The 24,124-nt window shown below is 43.9% G+C and overlaps 3 protein-coding genes and 2 pseudogenes across 4 annotated transcripts in view; all 5 read right to left on the bottom strand.

Moving 5' to 3' along the window:
• Positions 1 to 8,375, bottom strand: part of Rgsl1 (regulator of G protein signaling like 1) — a 62,756-nt gene extending 54,381 nt beyond the window's left edge. For both annotated transcript variants that reach the window (XM_051147595.1, XM_051147594.1), the window contains exons 1-2: positions 8,363 to 8,375; positions 2,498 to 2,580 (exon numbers count right to left, since the gene is read on the bottom strand). In XM_051147595.1, the coding sequence (XP_051003552.1) occupies positions 2,498 to 2,580; positions 8,363 to 8,375 (96 nt within the window). The remainder of the gene's footprint in view (positions 1 to 2,497; positions 2,581 to 8,362) is intronic.
• Positions 1,451 to 2,458, bottom strand: LOC127190886 (ubiquinol-cytochrome-c reductase complex assembly factor 2-like; annotated as a pseudogene).
• On the bottom strand, positions 2,835 to 3,385 carry LOC127190540 (COMM domain-containing protein 6). The gene has a single exon (XM_051147596.1). It carries the CDS (start codon positions 3,288 to 3,290, stop codon positions 3,114 to 3,116), a length of 177 nt encoding a protein of 58 aa, XP_051003553.1. The 5' UTR covers positions 3,291 to 3,385; the 3' UTR covers positions 2,835 to 3,113.
• Positions 8,376 to 14,116: 5,741 nt separating the features above from the next.
• On the bottom strand, positions 14,117 to 15,498 carry LOC127190999 (transmembrane epididymal protein 1A-like). Its single transcript, XM_051148246.1, has one exon. It carries the CDS (start codon positions 15,433 to 15,435, stop codon positions 14,653 to 14,655), a length of 783 nt encoding a protein of 260 aa, XP_051004203.1. The 5' UTR covers positions 15,436 to 15,498; the 3' UTR covers positions 14,117 to 14,652.
• A 7,563-nt stretch (positions 15,499 to 23,061) lies between these two features.
• Positions 23,062 to 23,439, bottom strand: LOC127191000 (syntaxin-8-like; annotated as a pseudogene).
• Between the last annotated feature and the right edge of the window lie 685 nt (positions 23,440 to 24,124).

The raw sequence follows: 24,124 nt of genomic DNA on the forward strand, positions 1-24,124 counted from the left end.
ATGGAAGGGTTTGAAAGGAGGAAAAGGGAGGGAGAAATGCTGTGATTAAAATGCAATCTCAGCCAGGTTCAGTGGCACACGCCTGTAATCCAAGCACTCGGGGGGGGGGGGGGGCAGAGGCAGGTGGATCAACGTGAGTCTAGGCCAGCCAAGACTACACAAAGAAACCCTGTCTCAGGGGAAAAAAGAAAAAGATGTTAAAAAAAAAAAAAAAAAAGATAGCCTTCATAGACTCAGATGTTCGAATGCAGTGAGAATTTTTTTTTTTTTTTTTTTTTTTTTTTTTTTTTTTTTTAAGAACATGGAAATGTTATGTTTTCGCTTTAATCCCAGGTGTGGGATATGGGTTGCTTCAGACTGTCCACAGCAGCTGACTATAGTTAGTCTTGTGCTCTAGCAGGAGCGTGATTTTGCCAGGGGCAAATAGTTTACATTTGGAATTCTAGGGAACTCTGGAGAGGGTGTAAAACTGCCAGAGCTCTGAGAGGCGTGGCAGCTGCTTCTCCTCCTGCTGCTATTGCTGGTTGGAGAGATCCTGACAATGAAGATCATACTTGCCCCAAGGAACTCGAAGCCCCTACTCAGCAGGAAGTAGTCTAACGATGCTGATGCCCCCTTTCCCCTCTAACTTTCTTTCTCTCCTACCTAGTGTTAGGGAAGTTGGAAGGGATGGGGTGGTGTGGGGAGGTAGAAAAAAGAACCTAACGAAGTAACCAAAAGTCTACATTTGAATATTTGGTCTCCAGGTGGCGGTCCTGTTTGGGTAGGTTTAGATGGCGTGATCTTGTTGAAAGAAGTGTGTCATTGGATGTGGGCTTTACGGCTGTCTCACTTGCCCCGCCCCCTCTCTGTTCTGTCTTTGTGGTTCATGATGTGAGCCCTCAGCATCTTCCCCAGCCACCCACAATGCTTTGCCACCTGCTGCCTCTGCTTTACCATCATGAACTTGTGATGAACTTGTATCTCTTCGGAATCATAAACCAAAATAAACTTTTTCTTTATTAAGTTGCCTTGGTCATGGGGTTTTATCACAGCAGTAGAAAAGCAACTAGTCCAGAAAGCTAAAAATCAAACAAACACAACACAAAACAAAACAACAACAGCAAAGCCTGCTAATGTAGAAGGAGCCTTCATGCATATAGTAAGGTTCATCTTCAGCCATGAGGAAAGAGAGGTTCCTGAGCTTTGAAATGTCAAACCACATTTTCCACTTTAACAGCTTACCCTGCACAAGAACATTAAGTTGATGACCTGGGGATCCTCTTGCTATGTGTAAAAGACTCTTGAGAGTAGAATGCATTTACCAATATTGCTATATTTACCTTTTTGTGGACTTAGAAAATAAAGGTCTAATCCTTTTTCTAACTAGAAATAGCTTTTTTGTTTGTTTGTTTTATTTTGGTTTTTTTGGAGGGAAAGGTGGGCATTTTTATTGATGAGTATCAGGAGATCAGGTACATGGGTGGGACAAGACCCCAGCCCAAGCTTTATGCTTTTCCTCTGGCCTTGTGGGTGCAAACTTCTCGCTAGTGTCTTCCACATGTTCTTACTCATCTCCTGAAACTCTTCCAGAATGTCTGTGGACAGGATCAGCTTGTACTCGTCTATGGACAGGACACTAAAATTGGTGTCTCTGGGTTGTGGGTACTTGTGTTTATAGTAGTTTGGATTCAGTCATGCTAAGCTTTCCTACATCTGATCACAGGCCTCGGGTTCTGCAAGCTGGGTGGTCTCTCCCTCCCAAAGACCCTGTGCTACCCGCTGCCAAGGGTAAGCACCCAAGTCCCGCCCCATTTGGTCTTGTCCACTGGCCATTTCTCACAGAGCTTAAGGAGTAGCAGAGAGCGGCCATCTTGGGCTGTGCTTGCCCCGCCCCTTAGAAATAGCTTTATATCTACCTGTATCCCTGGCTGAAATGTCACCTTCTCATACTATTGTTTCTAGAATGTTATCATGAACTACATAACATCACATGAACTATCAGTGAACTGGATAATTAACATGTCTTAAGATCGCTCCTGAGACCTGGGGGCAGAGGCAGAGGCACAGGATGGTTCTGGATAAGAAAGGTGAGCTTTTGCATTTAGGATTTCATTGAGAAGTTCTTGGAAGTTTGAGAACAGATTCTAGTTTCTGTTTACTTGCTCAAATTAAATTTCAGGGCTGCCAAGGTGACTCAGCAGGTAAAGTTGCTATTCACCTAGTCTCATGACCTGATTTTGATCCTTGGGTCTCACAGGATGGAGGGAGGGAGCTGACTCTTACAAGTTTTATTTTGACCTCTACACATACACTATGACAGTCAGACAGACAGACAGACAGGCACACCCACATACACACCACACCCACCCACCCACCCAACACACTAACTAAATGTAATAAGGAAATTTAAAAACAGAAAAAAAAAAATTCTCAATTTGAAAAGGAAATTAACAGAACAAACCAGACACTTAGGCATGCTGATGGAACATTTGGATTCAGGCCTGAGAATGCTTACCGGGAGAGAAAGAAATGTGTTGAAAAAGTCAGCAAAGTTTTCATCCTCCAAAAGAATTATAAGGTTTGTAGAAGCGATTATTTCTGCATATAGAGAAAAGAAAACAAAAGAGACCATGATGGGGTTGTGTCTGATGGAGAAAATCCAAGCCTATGGGCAGACGAGACAGGCCAAGTCTCAGCATAGTGGCCTTTACATCTGACCTTGTGTCCCTCCTCACTGTTACTCTCTTCCACACTCCTACCTGTGGGGAACTCTCCACCTTACACAGGAGCCTATTCTGCTTATGAAGAGATAAGAACCAAGAGGGTTTTGTTGTTGTTGTTTTTGTTTTTTTTAATTAATTATTTTTATTTTATGTGCATTGGTGTTTTACCCGCACGCATCTCTGTGTGAAGGTGTAGGATCCCCTGGTAGTGGAGTTACATTCACTTGTGAGCTACCATGTGGGTGCTGGGAACTGAACAAAGGTTCTCCAAAGAGCAGCCAGCACTCTTCACCTGAGTCATCCATCTCTCCAACCAAAGAAGCACAATCTTCAATGTATAAATCTTTGATCCATATGCAGTTCTCTTTCATAAATAGAGTCCATTACTTTAGAATCAGGAGTCAGTTCTCACACAGTCTCAATTACAGCTGCAATCTCCTTGAACTGTCTGTAGAAATTCTGAAACTGTGGAACTGTCATTTCGATGGACTTGCTTTTTACTTGGCCAGAATTATCTGCCACTTTTAGCATCACTGCCACGTAAGGATACTTGAGGGATCTGCCGCTGTCCGAGCTCACAGCCATGCCCAGTTTCCACTGAAAATCTATAAGCTGGCAGGTGACCTCCGATTTGGCATCCAGCACTGGCTCCTTGATCGTAGACTCCTCCACGGCCACAGTAGAACCTTGTTTTTGTTTTTTAATGTGCACTGCCTTTACCTTGTTTTTGTGGGCATTCTTCCCTCTACAAAGTAACGGGAAATCCATCTAAATCCCCTTACGGGACTCCAGCCTTTCAGAGCCCCTAGCCTTCTGCTCACCTCCATCTCTACCCACGTCCTCTCTCATTGCCTGGAGCTGCCCCATTAACCCAAGGACCCTAAGTGCTTCCCGGGGTGGTACGGAGGAGACCAACTGCCTATGTGCAAGCATGTGACATGAGTGTATCCTGACTCAGGGCTGCCTTTGAGGGCTGGCACATGACAGTATTACCTCCGCCTTCCTTAATCTGTTGCTGTTCAGAAAACAAAGGAAGAATGTGTGTGTGTGTTCCAGTGGAATTTCCCCTGGATAGTCTGAGCTGAGCATGCCAGCTTTCTTGGATACTGACTTGGACCTGTGAGTCATTTGTTCCTCGGCTCAAATATGATCATTGGTTTGCTCAAATGAGTCAGAAGATATAGATGCCAAATGTAGGCTGATGAGATGGCTCAGTGGGCAGTGGCACTGGCCACCAACCCTGATCACCTGCGGCCATGGAGGGAGACTCACGCCTGCGAATTGTCCTCTGACTGACACATGTGTGCAGCACACAGAATAAACAAAAACTGTGAAATAATAAAATACATGATAAATGTCATAAAGCCCAGCACGAGGCTAGATGACCCCTTTAAGTTTGTCCCAATTCACTGTTTAAACTATTGATTGGTTGCTTGATTGATTGATTTTTGAGGCAAGGTCTTGCAATCTAGCTCAGGCTGGCCTAGAATTTACTACATAGCTCAGGGTGGCCTCAAATAATAATAATCATCTGGCCAGTGGTGGCTCATGCCTTTAATCTCAGCACTTGGGAGGCAGAGGCAGGTGAATCTCTGAGTTTGAGGTCAGCCTGGTCTACAGAGTGAGTTCTGAGACAGCCAGGGCTATACAGAGAAGCCCTGTCCCCAAACCCCCAATATTAATAATAGTAATAATAACAATATATAATAATTATTATTAAAATAGCACTCACAACAATTTTCCTGCTTCTGCTTCTCAGGTGCTCAGATTATGGGTGTGGACCACCGTGCCAGGGTTTATGTATGTTCATTAGACATCAAGGTTTAGTGAACTAATCAGTGCATCAATAGCCCAACCTTAAGCATCTGACGAGTAAAACTGATGTCACTGGAATGCAGTTTTGATAACATAAGAGCAGAAGATGTAGCTCAGCTGGGAGAGTGCTTGCCTGGTAGGTAGTACATGAAATTCTAGGTTCAATCCCCAGACCTGCATAAACCAGGCATGATGTTGCATGCTTTTAATCCCAACTCTTAGGGAGTGGAAGCAAGAGAATCAGAAGTCCAAAGCAAGTTTGTAGTGGTGAGGGCTGTCCCGTGCCCTCTGCACCCCAGTCCCCAGGCTCCAGCTCTACCTGCAACCCCACAGGTGGCAGCCATCAGGGACTACCAGGTGAGACCTCTCCCGCAGTTCCTTGCCTGCAATCCCAGAGGGCTACTGCCATCAGCGACATCCAAGTCTGCCAACACCAGGGACAACCAGATGGCTAAAGGCCAGCGTAAGAGCACACTCAACAAAACCCAGGGCAGTATGGCACCACTGGAACCAGCTATCCTACCACAACAAACCCTAGGTAATTCTAACACACCTGAAGTGCAAGAAAATAACCTTAAATCTAATCTTATGAAGATGAAAGAGGCCTTTAAAGAGGAAATTAATAAAAGAAGTACAAGAAACTACATAACAAGTTTGAGGTCAGCTTAGGCTACACAAGATCTCCCCAATAATAAAATAATAGTAATAGTAATAATAATTAAAATAAGTGTAAAAACAAAATAGCTAGGCATGGTGAAACATGCCTTTAATCCCAGCACTCAGAGACAGAGGCAGGAGGTTCTCTGAGTCTAAGATCAGCCTGGGCTACAGAATGAGTTTCAGGACAGATTGGGCTACACAGAGAAACCCTGTCTTGAAGAAAACCAACCAAACAAACAAAAACAAAAAGCAAACTGAGCAGCGGCCTCTGGCATTTCCCCTCATGACTGATACCAGGCGATGCCTGTCTGCCTGATAGAAGTAGAAACCTAGTCAAATATGGTGTGTGCAGCGGAGCTGGCATCGACTCTTCTATCTCGACAGCCATCTTTTCCCGAGCAGCATACACTTCACGAGTGTTGGCCTGTGTCACTCACTAGGCTTTCTTTGATTTTCAGGAGAATTCCCTAGTTTGTTTAATTTACGACACACATAATTCTGAGACCTGTGTTTTCAGACTGGGTGTCTCCCTTTTGGCTCGGCGTTTGTTTTCTTTTTCTCTCTTCTTTTTGTCTTATTTTATTTTATACTATTTCTTCTTTCTTCTTCTTCTTCTTCTTCTTCTTCTTCTTCTTCTTCTTCTTCTTCTTCTTCTTCTTCTTCTTCTTCTTCTTCTTCTTCTTTTTCCCTACAGAGTCTCATGTTTCCCATGCTGGTTTAAAGTTTACATTGCAGCCTGAGGATGACCTTGAAGCTCTGGTCCTCTTCAGGGCTGGGGTTGTAGGCGTGTGCCATGATACTTGCTTAATTGCTTAAATTGCTTTTTAAAATAGTACTTTTGTTGTGAAAACTCCATACATTTGTACAATGTATTTTGATCATGCCCATCTACCACTGCCTCCCTCCAACTCCCGCTAGGATCCTTCTCCATCTCCCAACTTCATGTCTCCCTTTTTCTTGTTGTTCTTAGTAACCATCTGAGTCTGGTTAGTGCTTTCCCTATGTGCAGGGGTGTGGCGCCATCCACTGGGGCGAGCATGTCCTCTTTGTAGGATGCTGGGGATTGAACTCAGAGCTCCATGCATGTGAGGCATGCCCTCTACTGGCTGCGCTATAACTCCAGCTCTTAATCCAGTCATATAGTTTAAATACTCCACTGAGCATTAAATTAATCATCTAACTCTGGAAACACCCTCTCCTCTCTCTCTTCCTGTGTCTCAGTCTGCCCTGCTGTAGTCCGTGCTGTGTGGCTTCTCCCCTTTTGCATATTTCTGGCATCTTCCCTCTCTTCTCCATTCAGAGTCCTCTCATTTCATGCCCCACCATCTCTCTGTTTATTACCTCAGTTTATTAAATGGTCTCCCTAGTTCCAGGGTCATCCCCCAAAGACCCTCACACAGTCGTCAGAGCATGTTAGCATTACTACTGTTAAACCCCTTCGAAGCCTCCTCAGTGTCCTACAGGATGAAATACAAACTCCTTGGCGTGGTCTCTCGGGGTGTTTTACCTGCTGTTTGCCTCCTGCCATGTTTCCACATTCCACTTAAAAGCCCAAACCAAGCCACTGTCGCCTCCTGAGCACGCTGCAGACACACTTCAAGTCTCCTTGGGTTTGTTCCAGATTCTCATTGCCCAAAATACTCTCTCAACCCAAATGGCTTCCCAAGCTACCAGCTGCCATCGAGAACTTGCTTAGCGTGGCACATGCCACTTGGGAGGCTGAGGCAAGTGGATCTCTGTGAGTTTGAGGCCAGCCTGTTCTACAAAGTGAGTCCAGAACAGCTAAGGCTACACAGAGAAACCCTGCCATGAAAAACAGAAAGAAAGAAAGAAAGAGGGAGAGAGAGAGAGAGAATAAAAAGAACTGGCTTACAGTAATCTTCCTACAGAATCTACCACGGTGGTACAAAGCCTCACTTCCCGCTGCACCATTATTATTACAGGCAGTAAACCTTATTTTTCTCCGTTTATGTACGCAGATTTCTCACCAAACTGGGCACCAGGACACTGGGCATTGATCTTTTCATCCTTATACCCTCAGACACAAAAAGTACTTGTTTTTTTAAGATCTGCCACAGATGTGTGGTTTTTAAAAAGCACTTATTTGTGTGGATGTGCACACACATGCACACACGTGTGCACACACATGCTATGATATATAGGTGTCCGTGGGAGGCTAGAAAGGGACTCAGATTCCCTGACCCTAGGGTTATGTAGGTGCTGGGAACTCAATTCAGGTACTCTGGAATACCAGTCTATGCTCTCAACTGCAGAGGTATTTCTCCAGCCCTGTGAATGAATTCTGCCCCCGTCATTAGATGGTCATTAATCTGGTTTTGGCTGGGAAAATGGCTCATCTGGTAAAAGTGCTTCACAAGCCTGAAAGCCCAAGATCAATCCCCAGAACTCACGTAAAATCTGGGTGTGGTAACACCCATCTATGATCCCAGAGCATCGAGGAGAGATGAAGGAAGAGACAAGAGTATCTGGCAGAGCTCCTGGACCAGCCAGACTGGGATCGACAGTGCATTAGCAGAAACAAGAAAGATGCTGCCCCAAGGTAAAAGGCTAAAAATGGTTCCCAGAAGTTTCACTCACTCACACACATGTGCACACACACACACTAATACAAATTTTGGTTCTTCTGTTTGCAATAATTTATACTAATCATTTCTATTAATTAAGCAGATGTTTATCGGATGAGGATGTCATGGAAGCCACCTGAGTGCAGGAAAGTGAGGCTTGGCACAGGTTTCCTAGTTCATCGCCAGAGGCAAGACAGACTCTTCTCAACCCTGACGTTTCCACATTCCTGTTTTTCCAGCCCCACCCCTTTCTGCCTTCAGACTTACAACTGTGGTCACCTCACACTTTAGCAATATAAATTTGACAACAAAAGAAATCTCTGGCTAATCCTGAGCCTCATATGGGGCCTCCTCCCAGGAGGAGGTAAGGCACAGATGACTGGACCTACACTTCACCTCCTCCCTCTTGTTTTGTCTTATGATCGAAGCCTTCCTGTCCTGTCCTTCCAGGTGTGATGACAGGAGTAAAGAAGAAGGAAAGAGGACAGGAAAACCAAGCCCAGGAATGACACCGAAGTCCCAGGAGGTGTCCCTGAATGGCTCAACTGATGTTCACCAGGAGGGCCTTGGGGCCACACACTCCTATCAGAGACTCACCAGCGTTGCTCATGTTGCCATGCTCTTCCTACCACGGCTTGGGCAGGAACAGAATGCGAGCACACTCCAGTGTTCCATTCCCAATTCCGTTCCGTTCGACTCATCTCCGGCGCGGACGGACCTCAGTGTGAAGGTAAATCTATCTTTCTTCATCTCTGGGATCCCCTTGAAGAAACCAGACCCACTCTATACTTAGTCCATACTTGTGTGTGCATTGGAAACTTCTTCCCGAGTCTGTTTTATCTCCTACCATCAGCTGAATATGGTCATATTACTGAACTTGGCTTGCATCCTTCCTAAAATGTTTCTCCTGGATAACCAGTCCACTAAGAGCAGTGGTCCCCAGCCTTCCCAACGCTGCCACCCTTTGATACAGTTCCTCATGTTGTGGTGACCACCTCCCACCATAAAATTATTTTCATTGCTGCTTCGTATCTGCAATCTTGACACTGTTATGGATCATAATGTCAGTATCTGATGTGCAGGATGTCTGAGATACGATCCCTGTGAAAGGGTTGTTCAGCTCTCCAAAGGGGTCGGGATCCACAGGTTGAGAAGCTCTGACTTAAAGCATCAAGTTTCTGATGTCTTGAATTTCCATGTCTGAAAGTTCATCGGGCACTTGGTGTTTATCAATTCTTTGTTCTGGTAATACACACCTTTAATCCCAGCACTCAGGAGGCAGAGGCAAGTGAATCTCTGTGAGTTCAAGGCCAGCCTGGCCTATAGAGTAAGTCTAGGACAGCCAGGGCTGTTACACAGACAGAGAAACCCTGTCTTGAAAAACAAAACAACAAAACAACTTTTTTTTTTCCCTCTCACTGTCTTTTTCTGATAGGAAGTGGACATTACGATGAGGCCTTTACACATCAAGGACGTAACCAAGAATGTCTCCCAAGAGCCTGAGAATAGCATTGTTCAGTATGGACCCTAAGAGAAATTCCAAGAATGTAAAAGGTCTGGCAGCCCACAGTTACAGGCCAGCTGAGGCCACATACTAAGACCCGGTCTAAGCTCCAGACGAAGCACTGACGCATGACCTCTGGCTTCCACATATCCCTGGAGACACAGGAAGACATACACAACTTTTTTTTTTTTTAATTAAAAACATAAATTACTGTTGCCAGAAATTGTCCCCCGGGACACCACACGTTACCAAGGAAACTGGAACCCCCTCTCAGGGTTCTTAGTCTCACTAGTAAAAGAATTGAAGACCAAACCCAGGAGGAAGCTCAGCCACAAGTTTGTTAGTGCTTAAACAAAAAAACACGGTTCAGACATTGTTGTGAGCTGGAGGAGTCAGGAGGAGGGGGATGGAGAGGAAAAGAGAAAGCCACACCTTTTTGAGTTAGGCATGGAGGCCCAACAAATAGCTACACAGCAAATGTGAGGTGGCTGCAGAGAGAGAATGAAAAAGACTAAAGGGGCCTGGAGAGATGGTTAAGAAACCTGGCAGTTCTTCCAGAGGTCCTGAGTTCAATTCCCAGCAAACACATGGTGGCTCACAGCCATCTATAATGAGATATGGTGCCCTCTTCTGGCCCGCAGGAATACATGCAGGCAGAGCATTGTATAATTAAATAAAGTACTGTACAAATAAATAAAAACAATGGTTTTTTTGTTTGTTTGTTTGTTTGTTTGTTTTAAAGAAAAAGACCAAAGGACCAAAGAAAGCATTCATGGACTTTGGCCAGAGACAGAAAGGAGGGGAAAGAATTACACAACTGTCCTGGGAAGGAGAAGTACATCATCTCATTAAGGGCTAATTATTCCTCCTATGGTTTTAGCATGGCTAAGGGAGAATCAGCCTTCCTGAGGGGAGTTCTCTGCTGGGTGATTGACACGTACAGCTTTACTAACTCCTGTGTTTGGTGTAGCTTGCAATGTTAAGACTCTACCCAGGGCCAAAGATAGAACTTGGGTTCTTTTTGACCAGGAGTCAGTAGTTTTGCTTTAATGGCCTCAATGGAACCCTTGGTCATGGCTACTGTGATATCCCCCTTCTGAGGAGGAAACCCTAAAAATCATTCATAAGACAGGTTGAAATTCGGGAGTGGATATAACCCATTTTCCCTATGAAGACCTAAAACTGTTCACCAGAGGGATTGGTATCCAGGCTGGGGTTCAGTCCTACCCCGAAATTTAGCCTCTAGGCAGAAATGCTTACTTGGAAGAAAAGATCTCAAGGAATGTGGAGGCAGAGGCCTTTCCTGGCAATGCTGGCCTCCCTGTGGCAAGGACAGTCCTAGGACTGTTGCCTCAGGGTCCTTCCGCTACCTGACTGGCATCTGCTCTCTCTTCTCACTCATCATCACCACAGCTTTTCCCTGGCAATCTTGATTATGTGTTGAGATGAGACCCAGCAGCCTATTTGATTTGCAAGTATCCTGGCCGAGTTTACCTCTCAGCTCGGATACTTCCCAGGTGTGGTTTGTAGCAGGTTCCTAACACAATGACTTCTCAAAAATTCTGGGCATCTTCTTACCCCAGGGCACACTTTTCCTGGAAGTAACAGGAAGTCATTAGCAGATATTAGGAAGAGAATTCATAACAAATGCATGAAAAGATATTGAAAGCCTTCTGTATAAGGGAAATATTATTTCTATTTAAAGTCAGAGTCAAGGCTGCAAACTGGATGGAGGTCCTGGTTCTGGCCTCTTTCTTCTAGAATTGTTCATGCTAGCTTCTTGTTTGTCAGTCTACCCATTCAACATATATTTACTGAGCACTCCGTCTTTCAGAAACTTTCCAATGTGTTTTGGATGCACCAAAGAAAAGAACAGTCAAAATGACCTCCCACCACAGAGCTATATTCTCGGCAATGATTTAATTGGGTCACTTGTGCCATTCTCCCCCGCCATCGTCAGTCACCACTAAAATCATACTTGTGTTGGATCATTCTCATTTCTACACTGCATAGCTGCTTCTTATTATAACCACGTGATTTTTGTCTTTGGCAGTCAGCTCCACCTTTCCATGGAAACCAGAGCCAGTTTTCAACTACTGCACATTCTCCCGGCATGTCTCCCCACTGTGTCACTACCACTAGCTCACTGTGCTGAGTAGTCATTGCTACTGGCATCGATCTTGGCATCTCTTCTCTAAGATGAAATGGTCTAGGTTTGCGCCACTGGCTTCTGCATCTAGGATAGATGTCCTTGTCCAAACCCTTACTACTAAAAGAGGAAAGGAATGATTCCCTCTGCTGTCCACAGCATGATGGATTTTTTTTCTTCTTAAAAACTCATCCAGTTATTTTTCATACAAGTTATAAGGGATTGTCAGAGACTAAATGACCAAGAGGAGGTTACACACACACACACACACACACACACACACACACACACACACACACACACACGGCTCATCAGTAGGATTTTGTGCTTATTTGTGTCCACACATATATAGTGAAACAAATCAACACTGTGTTTCTGGATGTTTTCACATTTGCTTATGTGTTTTTCCTGGCCTTCTCCTGTCTCTTCTCTTTTTAAAAATAGGTAGGTTAATCCCAACTGGAGAGCACACCTCTTTCCAGCTCACGTGAAGATGGTGCCCTCTGGTGAAAGATGACCAACATTACGCCGTTCTTCTGAAACCTTTAATTTAGAGTTTTACTGTCAACGTAGATTAGCATTCATTGGTGCTCTTAGTGACTGTGACAAGAGGAGTATAGAAAGAACATCCAGAACTGGAGAGATGGCTCAGTGGTGAAGAGCACTTAGTGCTCTTCCAAAGGACCCGAGTTCAGTCCCCAATACCTACATCAGGTGGCTTACAACTCCACGGGCTCTGATGTCTCTGGTATCCTCAGGTACCCGCACTTATATGCACACACTTAGACATATTAAGAATAATAACATTTAAATGAAAGGAATATCCCTGTCAATCAAATAGCAAACCTACCTATTAATCCCTCAACCTTATCAGGCTCCAAGTAGAATTTTTTGTGGCCTTGAAGTTTATTACCTTACTTAGAAGTTATGCGTTGAGACAAAGGATCTGGAAGCAGTAATCTGCTACAAGAGTATTGCTTGTCAGTATTTACCAAAGGGTTCAATGTTGGACACACCCTAGCATGAACTGGTTTTGGTATCTCCTCTCTGTTTGGTGAAAGATATCATCTTTAACTCTGAGACATGAATGCGCACAGAATTCAGTTCATGAGATCTTTCAGTTATGTATGTGTGTGGTAAGATCCAATTATAATCAGTGAAAAAAGTTCATTTTAAATGAAAAAAATTAAAAATGCTTTTGTGTAATACTAGAGTTTGAACCTGGGGCCTTGCACGTGCTAGGCAAGTGCTCTGCCACTGAGCTATACCCCTAACCCCCCTTAAATAGGACTCACTACATAGCTCAAACTGTTACTTGTTTTGTTGTTGCTTTGGGGCTCTGTTTCATGTAGCCTGATTCTCTCTCATTCACTTCCCCGGGTACTAGGATTACAGACGTGTACCACCATGTCTAGGTGTGTGGTTCAGATTGCCCCTTGATCATGGAAGCATCTCGCTTCTGCCGCCCAAGTGCTGGAACTACAAGGATGTACCATTATTTCTGACTTCAAAAGTTGCTCTTTCTCTAAACGGGTGGTGCCCAGTGGGACAGAAATATGAATTGTGCTACATCAATAGGAAAATGTGTGGAAGAAAAGTGGGTTCTGAACCTAGCACCCCAAACTCAAGACATTTGATAAAGCACAAGGCTCAAAGACATCCACGGTGTGAAGGAGCAACAGTCTTGGTCTCAGCTGTGACAACTTGGAAAAATCCTTTTAGGACACTGTAGTACCCCAGTGTCCCCAGGACTGTGTGGAAGCATGGAAGCTGAGTTAAGTCTGAGGCATCCCTCACTTCCACAGCAGGCCCCCCTCTCCTCCACTGGAGAGGAGCATTTTGGCTTAATGACCCTACTGATGCAAGACAAGCCACTGTGGCTTGTTGGCCACGAGCTAGATGTCTGAGCACATGCAAAGATGTGGTTGACTGCACCTAAGTGACTCTGGAAATCAACTGTCCTCTTGGCAATGGCTCAGACTTCTCACAAGGCCCCCAAACCAGAGGATGGAGGGTTCCTGACCACCAGAAAGCAACTTACTGCTGATACATCTTGACTTCCAAACAAGAAATTAATAAGAAAGAATGGATCAGAAACAGAGGACACATCTAGTTCTTCTAGAAACTAGAATAGCCAACCAACCAACCAACCAACCAGCCAGCCAATCAATCAATAACAAATAATAAATAGGATGACTTTTGGAAGCCTTGCTCCAAGTCCACTTTGTCCCAATTAGATGTTGTACTCCCCATCAGAGTGGCAGATGGCATTCCTACCATATCCCTCACCACCCCCCAACCAGGGCTTTAGATCAACTGGGATTTCAGTCCCTTGGCACCCAGCTATAGCATTATGGAACTTAGTACTAAGCTGCTTTGGCACTTTCAGTGACATTCACCAACAGGATTGCTGTGAGACAGAACAAGCAAGCCACTCAATATTATTATCCATGGAACCATAGAGGGCTGGGGCTGGGCAAATGGACTATTTGGAAACTTACTGAGATGAGTCCAGAGCAATGGGATGAGATGCCTACATGAGCCTGACTTCTTGGAGAGGCCCCTGAGGCCTTCTCCCATGTGTAGGGGCTTGATGCATTATACCGGATCCTGCAGAGGAAGGCACTGTTCACAGGGGTCTGACTTTGAGTCAGACAAATCACAGAGTGGCCAGAGGAAAGAACCAGGAACAGTTCTGAGCTTCACATAGCCAAAGAGACAGCCTGGATTTGGAATGAACATCACAGAAGTCAAGCAGAAGAGACGAGAAGATGTTTATTATGATGGCTGAATTATGATGTGCTAAACGTGACTTCTGGTTAATGTTCTGCATGACAAAGTAAAAGATAGCAATGAAAAGTTCCAAAGGCAGGATTTAGTAAATGTGTTATGTTCTCATGGGAGAGGAGGGAAGGGTGCAAAGAGGTACAGGCCAAGCAGGTGCTGTGGTTGGAGGTGGGGATGGAAGAGGATTGTGGGGAGCTAAGAGTAAAGGTCATAGCTGTGTGCCTCCCTTGTTTCATTCCTCTTTCATCTGAGTCCTTCAGCAAGTTAGATGAAGAGAAGCCAGAGGGGAGAAAAGGTATGCCCATCCCTCGACAGTCTACTGCTTCAAGATGGAGCACCTCTAAAGGATGTCTGATCCTCCTTTCTGGCAGCTCCTCTCTCATGACTTGGCATCCAGATGTCCTTAGAGTGTGCAGGCAATATGAAACCACTTGGATGAGTCCAGGTTCAGGCATCAGCACCAAGGTAACAGTACCACAAAGTGGAGAAACCATAGATCCAGATCATCAAGAGAGCGTTGAAGGCCACATGCCAGCAGAAGAAAGTGGTGGCAAATGCTATGTCATTTTCGTCATCATCCATCCATTTATAGCCAGAGATTGGTTTGTACAGCATGAAGCCTATCTGCATCAGCCAGGAGCCTGTGACAAGGTACAGAAAGGCCTTCAGCATCCAGACCAGCAGCACATTGGGTACCCACAGCTCTACAGTCACCACGAGCGTCAGCAAAATCATGGCCTGGATGAGCAGCAAGTGAGTCTGCAGCTCCACTCCTTCTGTGTCCTGCATATGAGACACCATCAGGGGCAAAAACAGACACATGCTCAATGCTTGGGCGCCTTGCTCCAAAACCACACACCTCTTGGGTAGCAGGTTCTGGCTGACCACATCTGTACACCCACTCAGAAAGAAGGACAGGTAGAGAGTGAGATGCTGCCACTGCTTGTGGTACATGAAGTTTCTCTGGTGATACTTCTTGCTGATGAGTATCAAGTGCCAATGAATGCTATTCAACTCCTGGGCTACTAAGATGCAAGAACTCAGTATCTTCAGAAAGCCGATATAATACATTTGCCGTAACCTTGCCCATCCTCCTTTGCTCCAAGGACGACGTGGCGGGTATTGGGCAGGGGAGTTGCATACCACAGCCCTGGAGAGAAGTCCTGCATGATAAAGTCCATAGAGGAATAAGGACAGGCCTGGGAACAGATGCCCCTCAAACCCTCCCATGGATCCCAAGGTAGATGTGACCAAAGGCAGAAGCAAAAGCAAATGGCCATTCACCCAGGGCTCTAGAGCATGGTGGGAGCTCTCCAAAGCTTACTTATAACCTCTACCCACCCCCAGTGCATCCACTCGAAGAAGGGAAATGGTTTTGGAGAAAACCCAAACTTAGGGTGGGGTGGGTGTCATGGTTTCCGTTCTTGTCCTCTGCTCTGGTTCACTGATAACAAGGTAACCACTGACAAACAATGAAATCAGTATGTCTCCAACTCAATGCTTGGGTATCAGCTGTTCTCAGATACTATGACTTGGGCCCCCTGTCTCTGTCCACCTGACCTTGGTTCCTTTGCTACCTTCCTCAACGTCTTCCTGTCTTGGTTCATTCAGGATGCAAAATACTATGAATAGCACTAATTATTAGACCATTTTTGGCTTATAAACAACAGAGAATATTTAATTTCTGGAGGCTGGATGTTCAAGGCGAAGATGACAGAAGATTCAGTACTTAGTGAGGCATGCTTTCTCACAAACAGCACTTCCTCACTGTGTCCTCATATCTTCTGAGCAGCAATCCTGTTCTCCAGAGTCTCTTTAATTGGGGTGACTATACCATTTATTAAAAGGTTTTGCCCTCATGGCCTAATCATCTCCCCCAAAGAACCTCACTTCCTAATATCATCTTGTACCAACACATGCATTTTCCAAAAAATGCATTATTAGCACAAATTATTTGTCAAAAGTAACAGGTTTCATGCTAACATCTTTGTACATGCACATACTATTTCAGTCATGTTAACCCCATTACTCTCCTCCAGCCTCCTCTCACTTGAGCTAATCTCCCTTTTCCTAGCTGGCCTCATCTCTCCTTTCATGCCTTCTGGTGGATATGATCCAATGGCTCTTATTAAGATTGCTTATAGCACATGAGAATTTCTCCACAGGAGAACGGGCACCTCCCAGTGGTTAGTATATTGAAGAAAAGGTATCTTCCTCCACCATCAATCTGTAAGCCCTGTAAGTTCTCAGGGGTGAGGCCTCATGAGTCCTCCCTCTTCTGTGACAGGTTGTTGACAGGCTCGCTCTTGCAATACATGAATTTTAAGGGACACAAACTTCTGATCTTGACAGCTCTAAACTCACAGAATAAAGATACACTACAGTGTATGTTCCTTGAGATTACTTACTGAGGGTTGGGGCTGTCGCTCAGTGGACACAATGCTTGCCTAGCATGCATGAAACCCTATAAGGTAAAGACTTAGTGTGAGTTTGCTGCGAAATAGTTTCTCTTATAAAGCAAACATTTATTTAGAATGAACCTTTCATGACAGCCAACCAAATATGGGGGAGGGAGGGAGCTTGGGGGGCTTCAAGTTTTGTTTCACACAAAATTCCACTGATTTCCCTTTTGGTTTATCAGTTGATAAACTATGTTTTGTTGCTGTAAAGAATGTTCTATTTTAGCCGAGCAGAGGCAGGTAGATCTCTGAGTTCAAGGCCAGCCTGGATTACAGAGTGAGTTCCAGGACAGCCAGGGCTACACAGAGGAAGTCTGTGTCAGAGAGTGAGAGAGAGAAAGAGAGAGAGAGAGAGAGAGAGAGAGAGAGACAGAGAGAGAGAGAGAGAGAGAGAGAGAGAGAGAGAGAGAGAGAGAGAGAGAGAGAGAAATTTATTTTATTTGGTAATCATTGCTGATATGAAAAGCTATGTTTTTATATTGATCTTTATATTAATTCTCTTGTTGGATTACCACTGTCCTAATTTTCAATGATTTAATAAAGTCATACCATCTTCAAAGAATAAAATGCACTTCCTTTGTGAGGTACTTTTGTCTTTATTTTGTACCCTGTGTGATTCCACATGTAAAGTTAAAAAACTGTACAAAGATAAATAACAAGGACACAGTCACCTCTAAGGGGAGGTGGGGAATGAGAGATTTGAAAAGGAGACAAAGACTTTGAAGACAAAGACTTTCCTGTTCTTAGAGTTAGTGGGGAATGTGATAGTATGAATAGGATTACAACTGTATAGTTTATACATTCTAGAAATATTATTTTATATCTATTCATTTTTTAATTAAAAAGATGTAGAGGAATTTTAATCCAGCAACATGGCTGCTTTGATGAAAGATCACTTCCAAGGACCTACTAGCTCTATGTGATCTAACTGGAATGCAGATGTGTCCTGGATTGCAGTACCATATGCCTGGAATGCAGACACGCCCTTTGTACACACTTTTAATCCCAAACAATGTAGGGAAGGTTAGTTTGTAGAAGGAAGCAGCCATGTTTGAAAGTGACGTATAATTGAGGGACAAAGTGAGGAGTCAGAGAAAGAGTGACAGAATGGGATGTGCTCTGCTCTCACGACCGGAAAAAGAAACTTAAGAGAGCAGTGAATAGAGAATCAGTTGACCACCGACACCTGTCACGCAGAAGGCAGTCAGTCAGTTGAGAGTCAGTTGAGAGATGGTGCAGTGGAATTCAGTTCAGAAGCAGTTTTACTGGGAGAGTTTTACAGAGACAGGTTCAAGTGAAGACAGAACAAGCCAGAGAATGAGAAGCAGCCAAAAGATTAGAACAGATTGCTAGAGTTAATTTGAGGCCAAACAGAACAATTCCATCAGAAACTGAGAAGCCAGTTTAAACCACCCAGTTTGGAGAGAGGAGTTTGAGCCAGAACAGCTGAGTTGAACCAGCCAGCCAGAGTTCAGAAAGAGCTAGAAAGGGTGAGCTGATTCAGCAGTAAACCTCTGAGACAACAATCACATCAGGCAAATAAAAGGTTACTTTTACAGAAAGAAACCTAAGCAATACTACATATGTAGGCAAGAGTTAATACCTGATAAGTTTACTTTAGAGCAAGAAAGAGAGAGAAAGAGAGCTTCTCCCTCAAAATATCAAAATGTATTTTGTTCTGGGGCATCAGCTGTTGCTATGTCATTTGCAATAGGCTTTCAGTTTTTTTTATTCATCCATATGTAATGTATTGGAGAAAGAAGCATGATAACCAGAATTTGATTTACCTCCTACCTACCCCTATCCCCACCGCTTGCCACATGCTAAGCAAGTGCTCTAACCACTGAGATACAGCCCCAGTTGAAGAACAGAAGTTAGTGCCTTTCGTGGCTTGAATGGGATCAATTTAGCCAATATTGATTTGAGGAATGTGTTGGCAGCTCACTAATCACTTCTTTTTTTTTTTTAATGTTTTTTTTTTTTTTTTTTCACTTCAGTCTTGCTGCTCAGCGGCTGGCCTTGGACTCTTGACGTACCTATGTGCTGCATTGACTGGCAGGCACCATCTTGCCCTATTCTCCACAGCCTATTAATCAATGTGTTTTCCTTCCCAAATAACTTTCCAGCCAGTTTTATCTACTTCATCTTTACTTAACTTCCCTTGCTTCCGCACCGGCAACTCTGTGTTATTAAAACATCTCTCAAAGGCCCCTTTACTCCTCTCTCTACTGCAGTCAGGTGAGCTTTGAGGAAAAAAAGCCACTGATTTGAATTCTCCCATGGCATTCCATGGCTTAACAGGTAAGGTCCATATTTAAGTAACTTTCAAGGCCTGGCGCTTTGGCCTGGTCTCATTTCCAGTCCCTTTCCACGTGTGTCTGAAGTTTTAGGTCAGCTTGTTTCTTTCTGTCCCCAGCTCATCCTGCATGGAAAGCCCTGCTTCCTCACTTGTCCTTCAAGGCTCAGCGTAAGTTCCTCCTCCTCACAGCTGAACAGGGCACTTCCCTGTGCAAACTATAGATGTCCATATCATTGTCTTTGTCTCGCCATTTCATGCCCGTTTATCCCCTGGGAAATCTTTAGTGGGCTCTAAGTCTGGAGGTGCCCATGGATGATGATGGATAAGTACATCACCAGATACGAACACATGGTCTCCACCATAAAATACCTCATAGTGTAGTTCTCAGGACAGAACAGATACATGCAAACTGAAGTGAGGCAGGAAGCTGCCTAACAGCAGCCCAGAAACACAGGTACTTAAAAAGCAAGACATTATCAGACTTCACCTGGTGCTCCCCAAGCATGAGTGCTTTGCTTGGGAGAAAAATAAAGTCTGTACCACAGAAGTGAGCTCCTTTCACAGGAGAGACAACTTATGAAGCTGTTCCTTCATCTGCTGTAATTCTTCCACATCTATGTTCCAAGGCAGTGTGAGACCAAGTTACCCACACAATCAAAGGGACAAAGTGAAAATGAATTTAAGCATCTCAGTCAGATTTCACAAGTCTAGAATCAGAGAACATCTCATTCTATAAAGTAGAATGGAGCAAACAAAAGAGCTGAGGACAGCAGAAATAGAATTAAAAAAAAAAAATAGAAATAGTCATTTCTTTGTAAGCTTCATTATCATGTCAGCTTAAACTGACAACTATCTCTCCAGAGCTCTTGGGATATCAGACAGAGTGATAGCATGGAACTTCAGCTTCAGTTGACTCCATTTTGTCTTGGTCTGTTGGGCCTGTTGTACTAGCTCAGACCAAACCACTAACCTCAGTGGTGACCACCTACAAATTATTTTTAACAGTAATAACCTTGACCCAGGGTTTGAGGAGGAGGAAAATGTGATAGGTATAGGAGACAGGGACTGTCCTAAGCAGTCATGAGTGTTCAGCTACTGGAAAAGCAGACTTCAGTGTTGACTAATAAATCGGCCTTGTTTACAGTCTAAGACCATCCAGTTCCTTTGGAACCTAAATAGAGCGATTTAGTAGGGTTTCTGGATCTGTAGAGTAACCGCGCTGATTTTGCTTAAAATTTTATCCTTGCTCTTGTGAACCTCATCCAGCCCCCCCAGTCTGACTTTCTGCTGTCTCAGCTGTAATAACACTCTGATACTGTCCAATTCTTATGTTTTCACTTAAAAGGAACATTCCAGAAGCCTTGGCCCTTCCATTACAATTCAGCAAAGATGTGTGGGCCATCTGCCATCAGCCGGCACTGTGTGGAAAGCAGGTAGTAGATACAGAAGACATTCCACCTGCTTTTTAAGGAGCTCAAAAGCTGTAACATCACCACTCAAAGTGGTCCACAGACCCCTCAGTGTCAATATCACCCAGGGGAAGAGGGATATGTAGAATCACAGACCTACTGAATCCAAATCTGTATTTGACCAAGTTAGTTCTCTGTTTGACTTAGGTGTGTAATACATTTGAAAACCATTGGTTTATATTTAACAAAAGTGGTCTTTATTTAAATTTTATGATGGTGATGGTGCCAATCCAACAAACAAATGGGATTACTTCTGATGAGAGAGGTTAGGATAATCCTTATAATGTAGTCAGCATTTGCGTTGAAATTGAATTTGAATAGATGTGCGTCTGGTATGTGGGAGTCAGTAAAGATAGAAGATTTCTGGTGTTAAGGGTCATTGGGGGAGGGTGCAGGGACAACACCCAACAGATCACATTGTCAGAATAGGACAAAAGTTTTTCAAGAGCTCCCAAATGTCTATCTGGCATAGGTAGAAGTGCCCAACTGGTAGGTCCCATATATCCTTGGCACTGAATTATATGATAAATTCTTTGTCACCTGACTTCCTGGCTAGTTGCTGTTCAGTGTGGGGATGAGGAGGGGCCTCCCAGATCCTCACCCTCAGTGACCCCTCAGGGATAAGGGGCTAATGTTTGCAATCAGCAAAGGGTACCGAGTCTCAGATCTCGTGCCAGGCCATCCGGTCCCTGGCAGCAACTCTGAGGATGTGGTAAGATGTGGGTGCAGGATCCACGTGGCTTCCAGGCAGCCCCAACAGCCTATGTGGAGAAGGTTTCCTCTCATGCAGATCAGAAGAGAAGTTGGCTCTAGAGAAAGTAGAAAAGTAGTGAAAAAATATAGAAAAGGAACGCTTGCTTGGGAGCATGTGTCCCCTCCAACCCTGACAGCCTAGAGTTCTGGCATCATCTAGGCAATTTTGGGAAGGTCTGCCATTTTTCTATTTTTCAAAGCCCTTGCATTCTCTTTGAATTCACTTACAAGTGTCAAAAATAAAACGTTCTTTTGTGGGACATGGTCTCCACCCATATCACAAGGGCAGTGTTTGATGGGGGCATCCACTGAAGTTACCTCTTGGGGGAACTCTGTTGGCTAATGATATGTTGGTTATTAACCATCTAGTGAGCAAATATATCCCTTTTATTCATAAAAATTAAAAAGAAAAAAAAAACTACCATAGTGTTTGTTTGGAAACAGAATGTTCTGGCCAAGTGTTCTGATGTGCATTTTGGGGGAAGAGTCTGGAACTTATTAGTAAACAAGCTATGAAAATTTCCATAATAAAGTGTTTTATTAACAATTCTAACATTTCACAAAGCTAAACACTTTATAGGAAATACTTTGTTCGTTCCACACAAATCTATGAAATAACTCATTTTGGACGATGTTGGGAAATAATAGAAAAACCTGATTGCACTGGGTTGGGGAATTTTGTTCTTGGCTGTCCTGGACTAACTTTATTTTATTTTATTACTAAAATTAGACTTTTATTTGAAACCTCAGTAGATTAATAATTGAACGTTTGGAAAACCATGCAGCTAAATCATGCTGACTTTCCTGCTAATGTAAAAGGGTTTATTCAGAAAACAACAAACCTCTGAAACACCTTCAATTGTTATGTTTGGAAAAAAAAAAAAAAAGGCTGTATTCCTACATTTCCCTACATTCAAAGCCAGGACTCACGGTTTCCTGATATTAAAAGTCAGATCTTTGGCCTGAACCATAGACAATTAAAAAAAAAAAAAATGCAACTGTGGGATCAGCTTTCAACTCAATATAAAGTAGCTTTGAAGAATTAGTTTGGTAACAGGTCACATTGTGAATTTCTTTTTTAAATGTTTGTTTTGAGACGGGGTGGGGTGGGATGGGGAAGGGTGCCTAACTATGTAGCTCAGGGTAGCCTCAAGCTCCCTCTGTAGCCTAGGTTGGCCTTTAATGCTCTATCTTGCCTCACTCTTCAGTACTGGAATTACAGATGTGTACAATCACGCGTAGTCTTAAAAAAAAAAAAAAGCTTGAGTGCTTGACAACTCAAAAGAGGTTAAGATGACCAACTTGCCTTAACAAAATCCCAACACACTCTTCACCCTCCAAAACTCCCAAACTAGGGACTTTTATCTATGTCTCTAAGAGAATCAAGTAGGCAAAGTCATATCTCACTAGTCTGCAGCTGAAATTTTACAAAGTGAAAATGATTACCAGACATCCCAAGGGCTGACATATTGCTCAGCCTTTGGCTGGGATGCATGAGGCCCTGGGTTCCATCCCCAATACCACACAAAACTGGGTGCACGGGAGTATGCCTTCATCTGAGTTCTCAGGCGAGGGCGGAGGGTCAAACCTTCCTTGGCTACAAAGTGAGTTCGAGTCCAGCTTGGGCTACTGAGACTCTGTCTCAAGGGTCGGCAGGAGGTGGAGGAAATGTTCTGAAAGTCCAGCAGGGAATCACTGCTCAGGACTATCATGGAAGTCCTGTGGCTGGAACAGCGGCTAGCCATCCTCATGGCAGGAGACAGAGCAGTGGGCAGCTGCAGAGACAGAGCACTGACTGAAAGCATTAGCTTCCTGCCTGCCAAGGTTACACCCAGACAGATTCATTCCTTAGGTAAGTCTTCCCTTGCCAGCACAGTCACTGTAAAACAGTGAACAGACTTAAGACAGAATGCAAGCTCAAAGTGTCGAGACCAAGTCCTCCTTGAGCTGTGGGAGAATCTGGGTGGCCCAGATGCCTTCTCTCTTACGTAAGATTGCTTCTCCTCCCACTCCAGAAAAGGCAGAAATATTTACATGGATACATCTGACGTGTTGATACAGCTCTTAGCAGTAAGTCCTTCAAAACGTCCATCTTCTCCTTCAGATTCTTCAGCAAAGTTCTGATTGTCAAGGTAAGCTTAGGTGTCTTTTCACCTCTTCTTTCACATCGATTTCATTGTTGAATCTTCTCAGCAATTTCTTGGGTAATTTGACAAGTAGAATTGTATGTGTAGAACCAGGGGTCTGGGGCCATGGTGCAGTCTCCCCTAATTTTATAGACCAGGCTGGCCTCGAACTCACAGAGGCCCACCTGCCTCTGCCTCCCGAGTGCTGGGATTAAAGGCGTGCACCACCACCACCTGGCTCTTTTACTATTTTTTTCCATGTTGGTTTTTTGTTTTTTGTTTTTGTTTTGTTTTGTTTTGTTTTTGAGACAGGGTTTCTCTGTGAAGGCCTGGCTGTCCTAGAACTCACTTTGTAGGCCAAGCTGGCCTCGAACTAACAGATCTGCCTGCCTGTGCTTCCTGAGTGCTGGGATTAAAGGCAAAGGCATGCACCACCATCAACCAGCAAGAATTTATTTATTTATTTATCTTTACACAAAACAAACATTTACTTTAACTTAACAAGAGTTCTAGAGAAAACACACCATCTGAGCTGGCTAATCTAGAGGAAGAAGTGATTAGGACCCATGTTATTTCTAATTTTTCTCTCAGCTGCTCTTACTGGCCTTTGTCTTTAGATTGAGAGTTTCAAGATGGCCAAGCTTCTAGATGCTACACCCTCTCAGCTTTATTTTACATATGTGTGGCTGTCTTTATAGAGATGTACATTTCTTCATATGTATATTATATGGTGCAACATATATAAAATATATATTATATATTATATATGATAGGGGCAGGCCTTACTCAGAGGCCCTGTTGCAAACTACCCTG

The sequence above is a fragment of the Acomys russatus genome, chromosome 6, assembly GCF_903995435.1.
Source record: "Acomys russatus chromosome 6, mAcoRus1.1, whole genome shotgun sequence".
Taxonomy (NCBI): Eukaryota; Metazoa; Chordata; class Mammalia; order Rodentia; family Muridae; genus Acomys; species Acomys russatus.

Coding starts and splice junctions, on each gene's coding strand:
- LOC127190999 (XM_051148246.1), bottom strand. CDS start 15,435: ATGGGAGGGTTTGAGGGGCATCTGTTCCCAGGCCTGTCCTTATTCCTC.
- LOC127190540 (XM_051147596.1), bottom strand. CDS start 3,290: ATGGCTGTGAGCTCGGACAGCGGCAGATCCCTCAAGTATCCTTACGTG.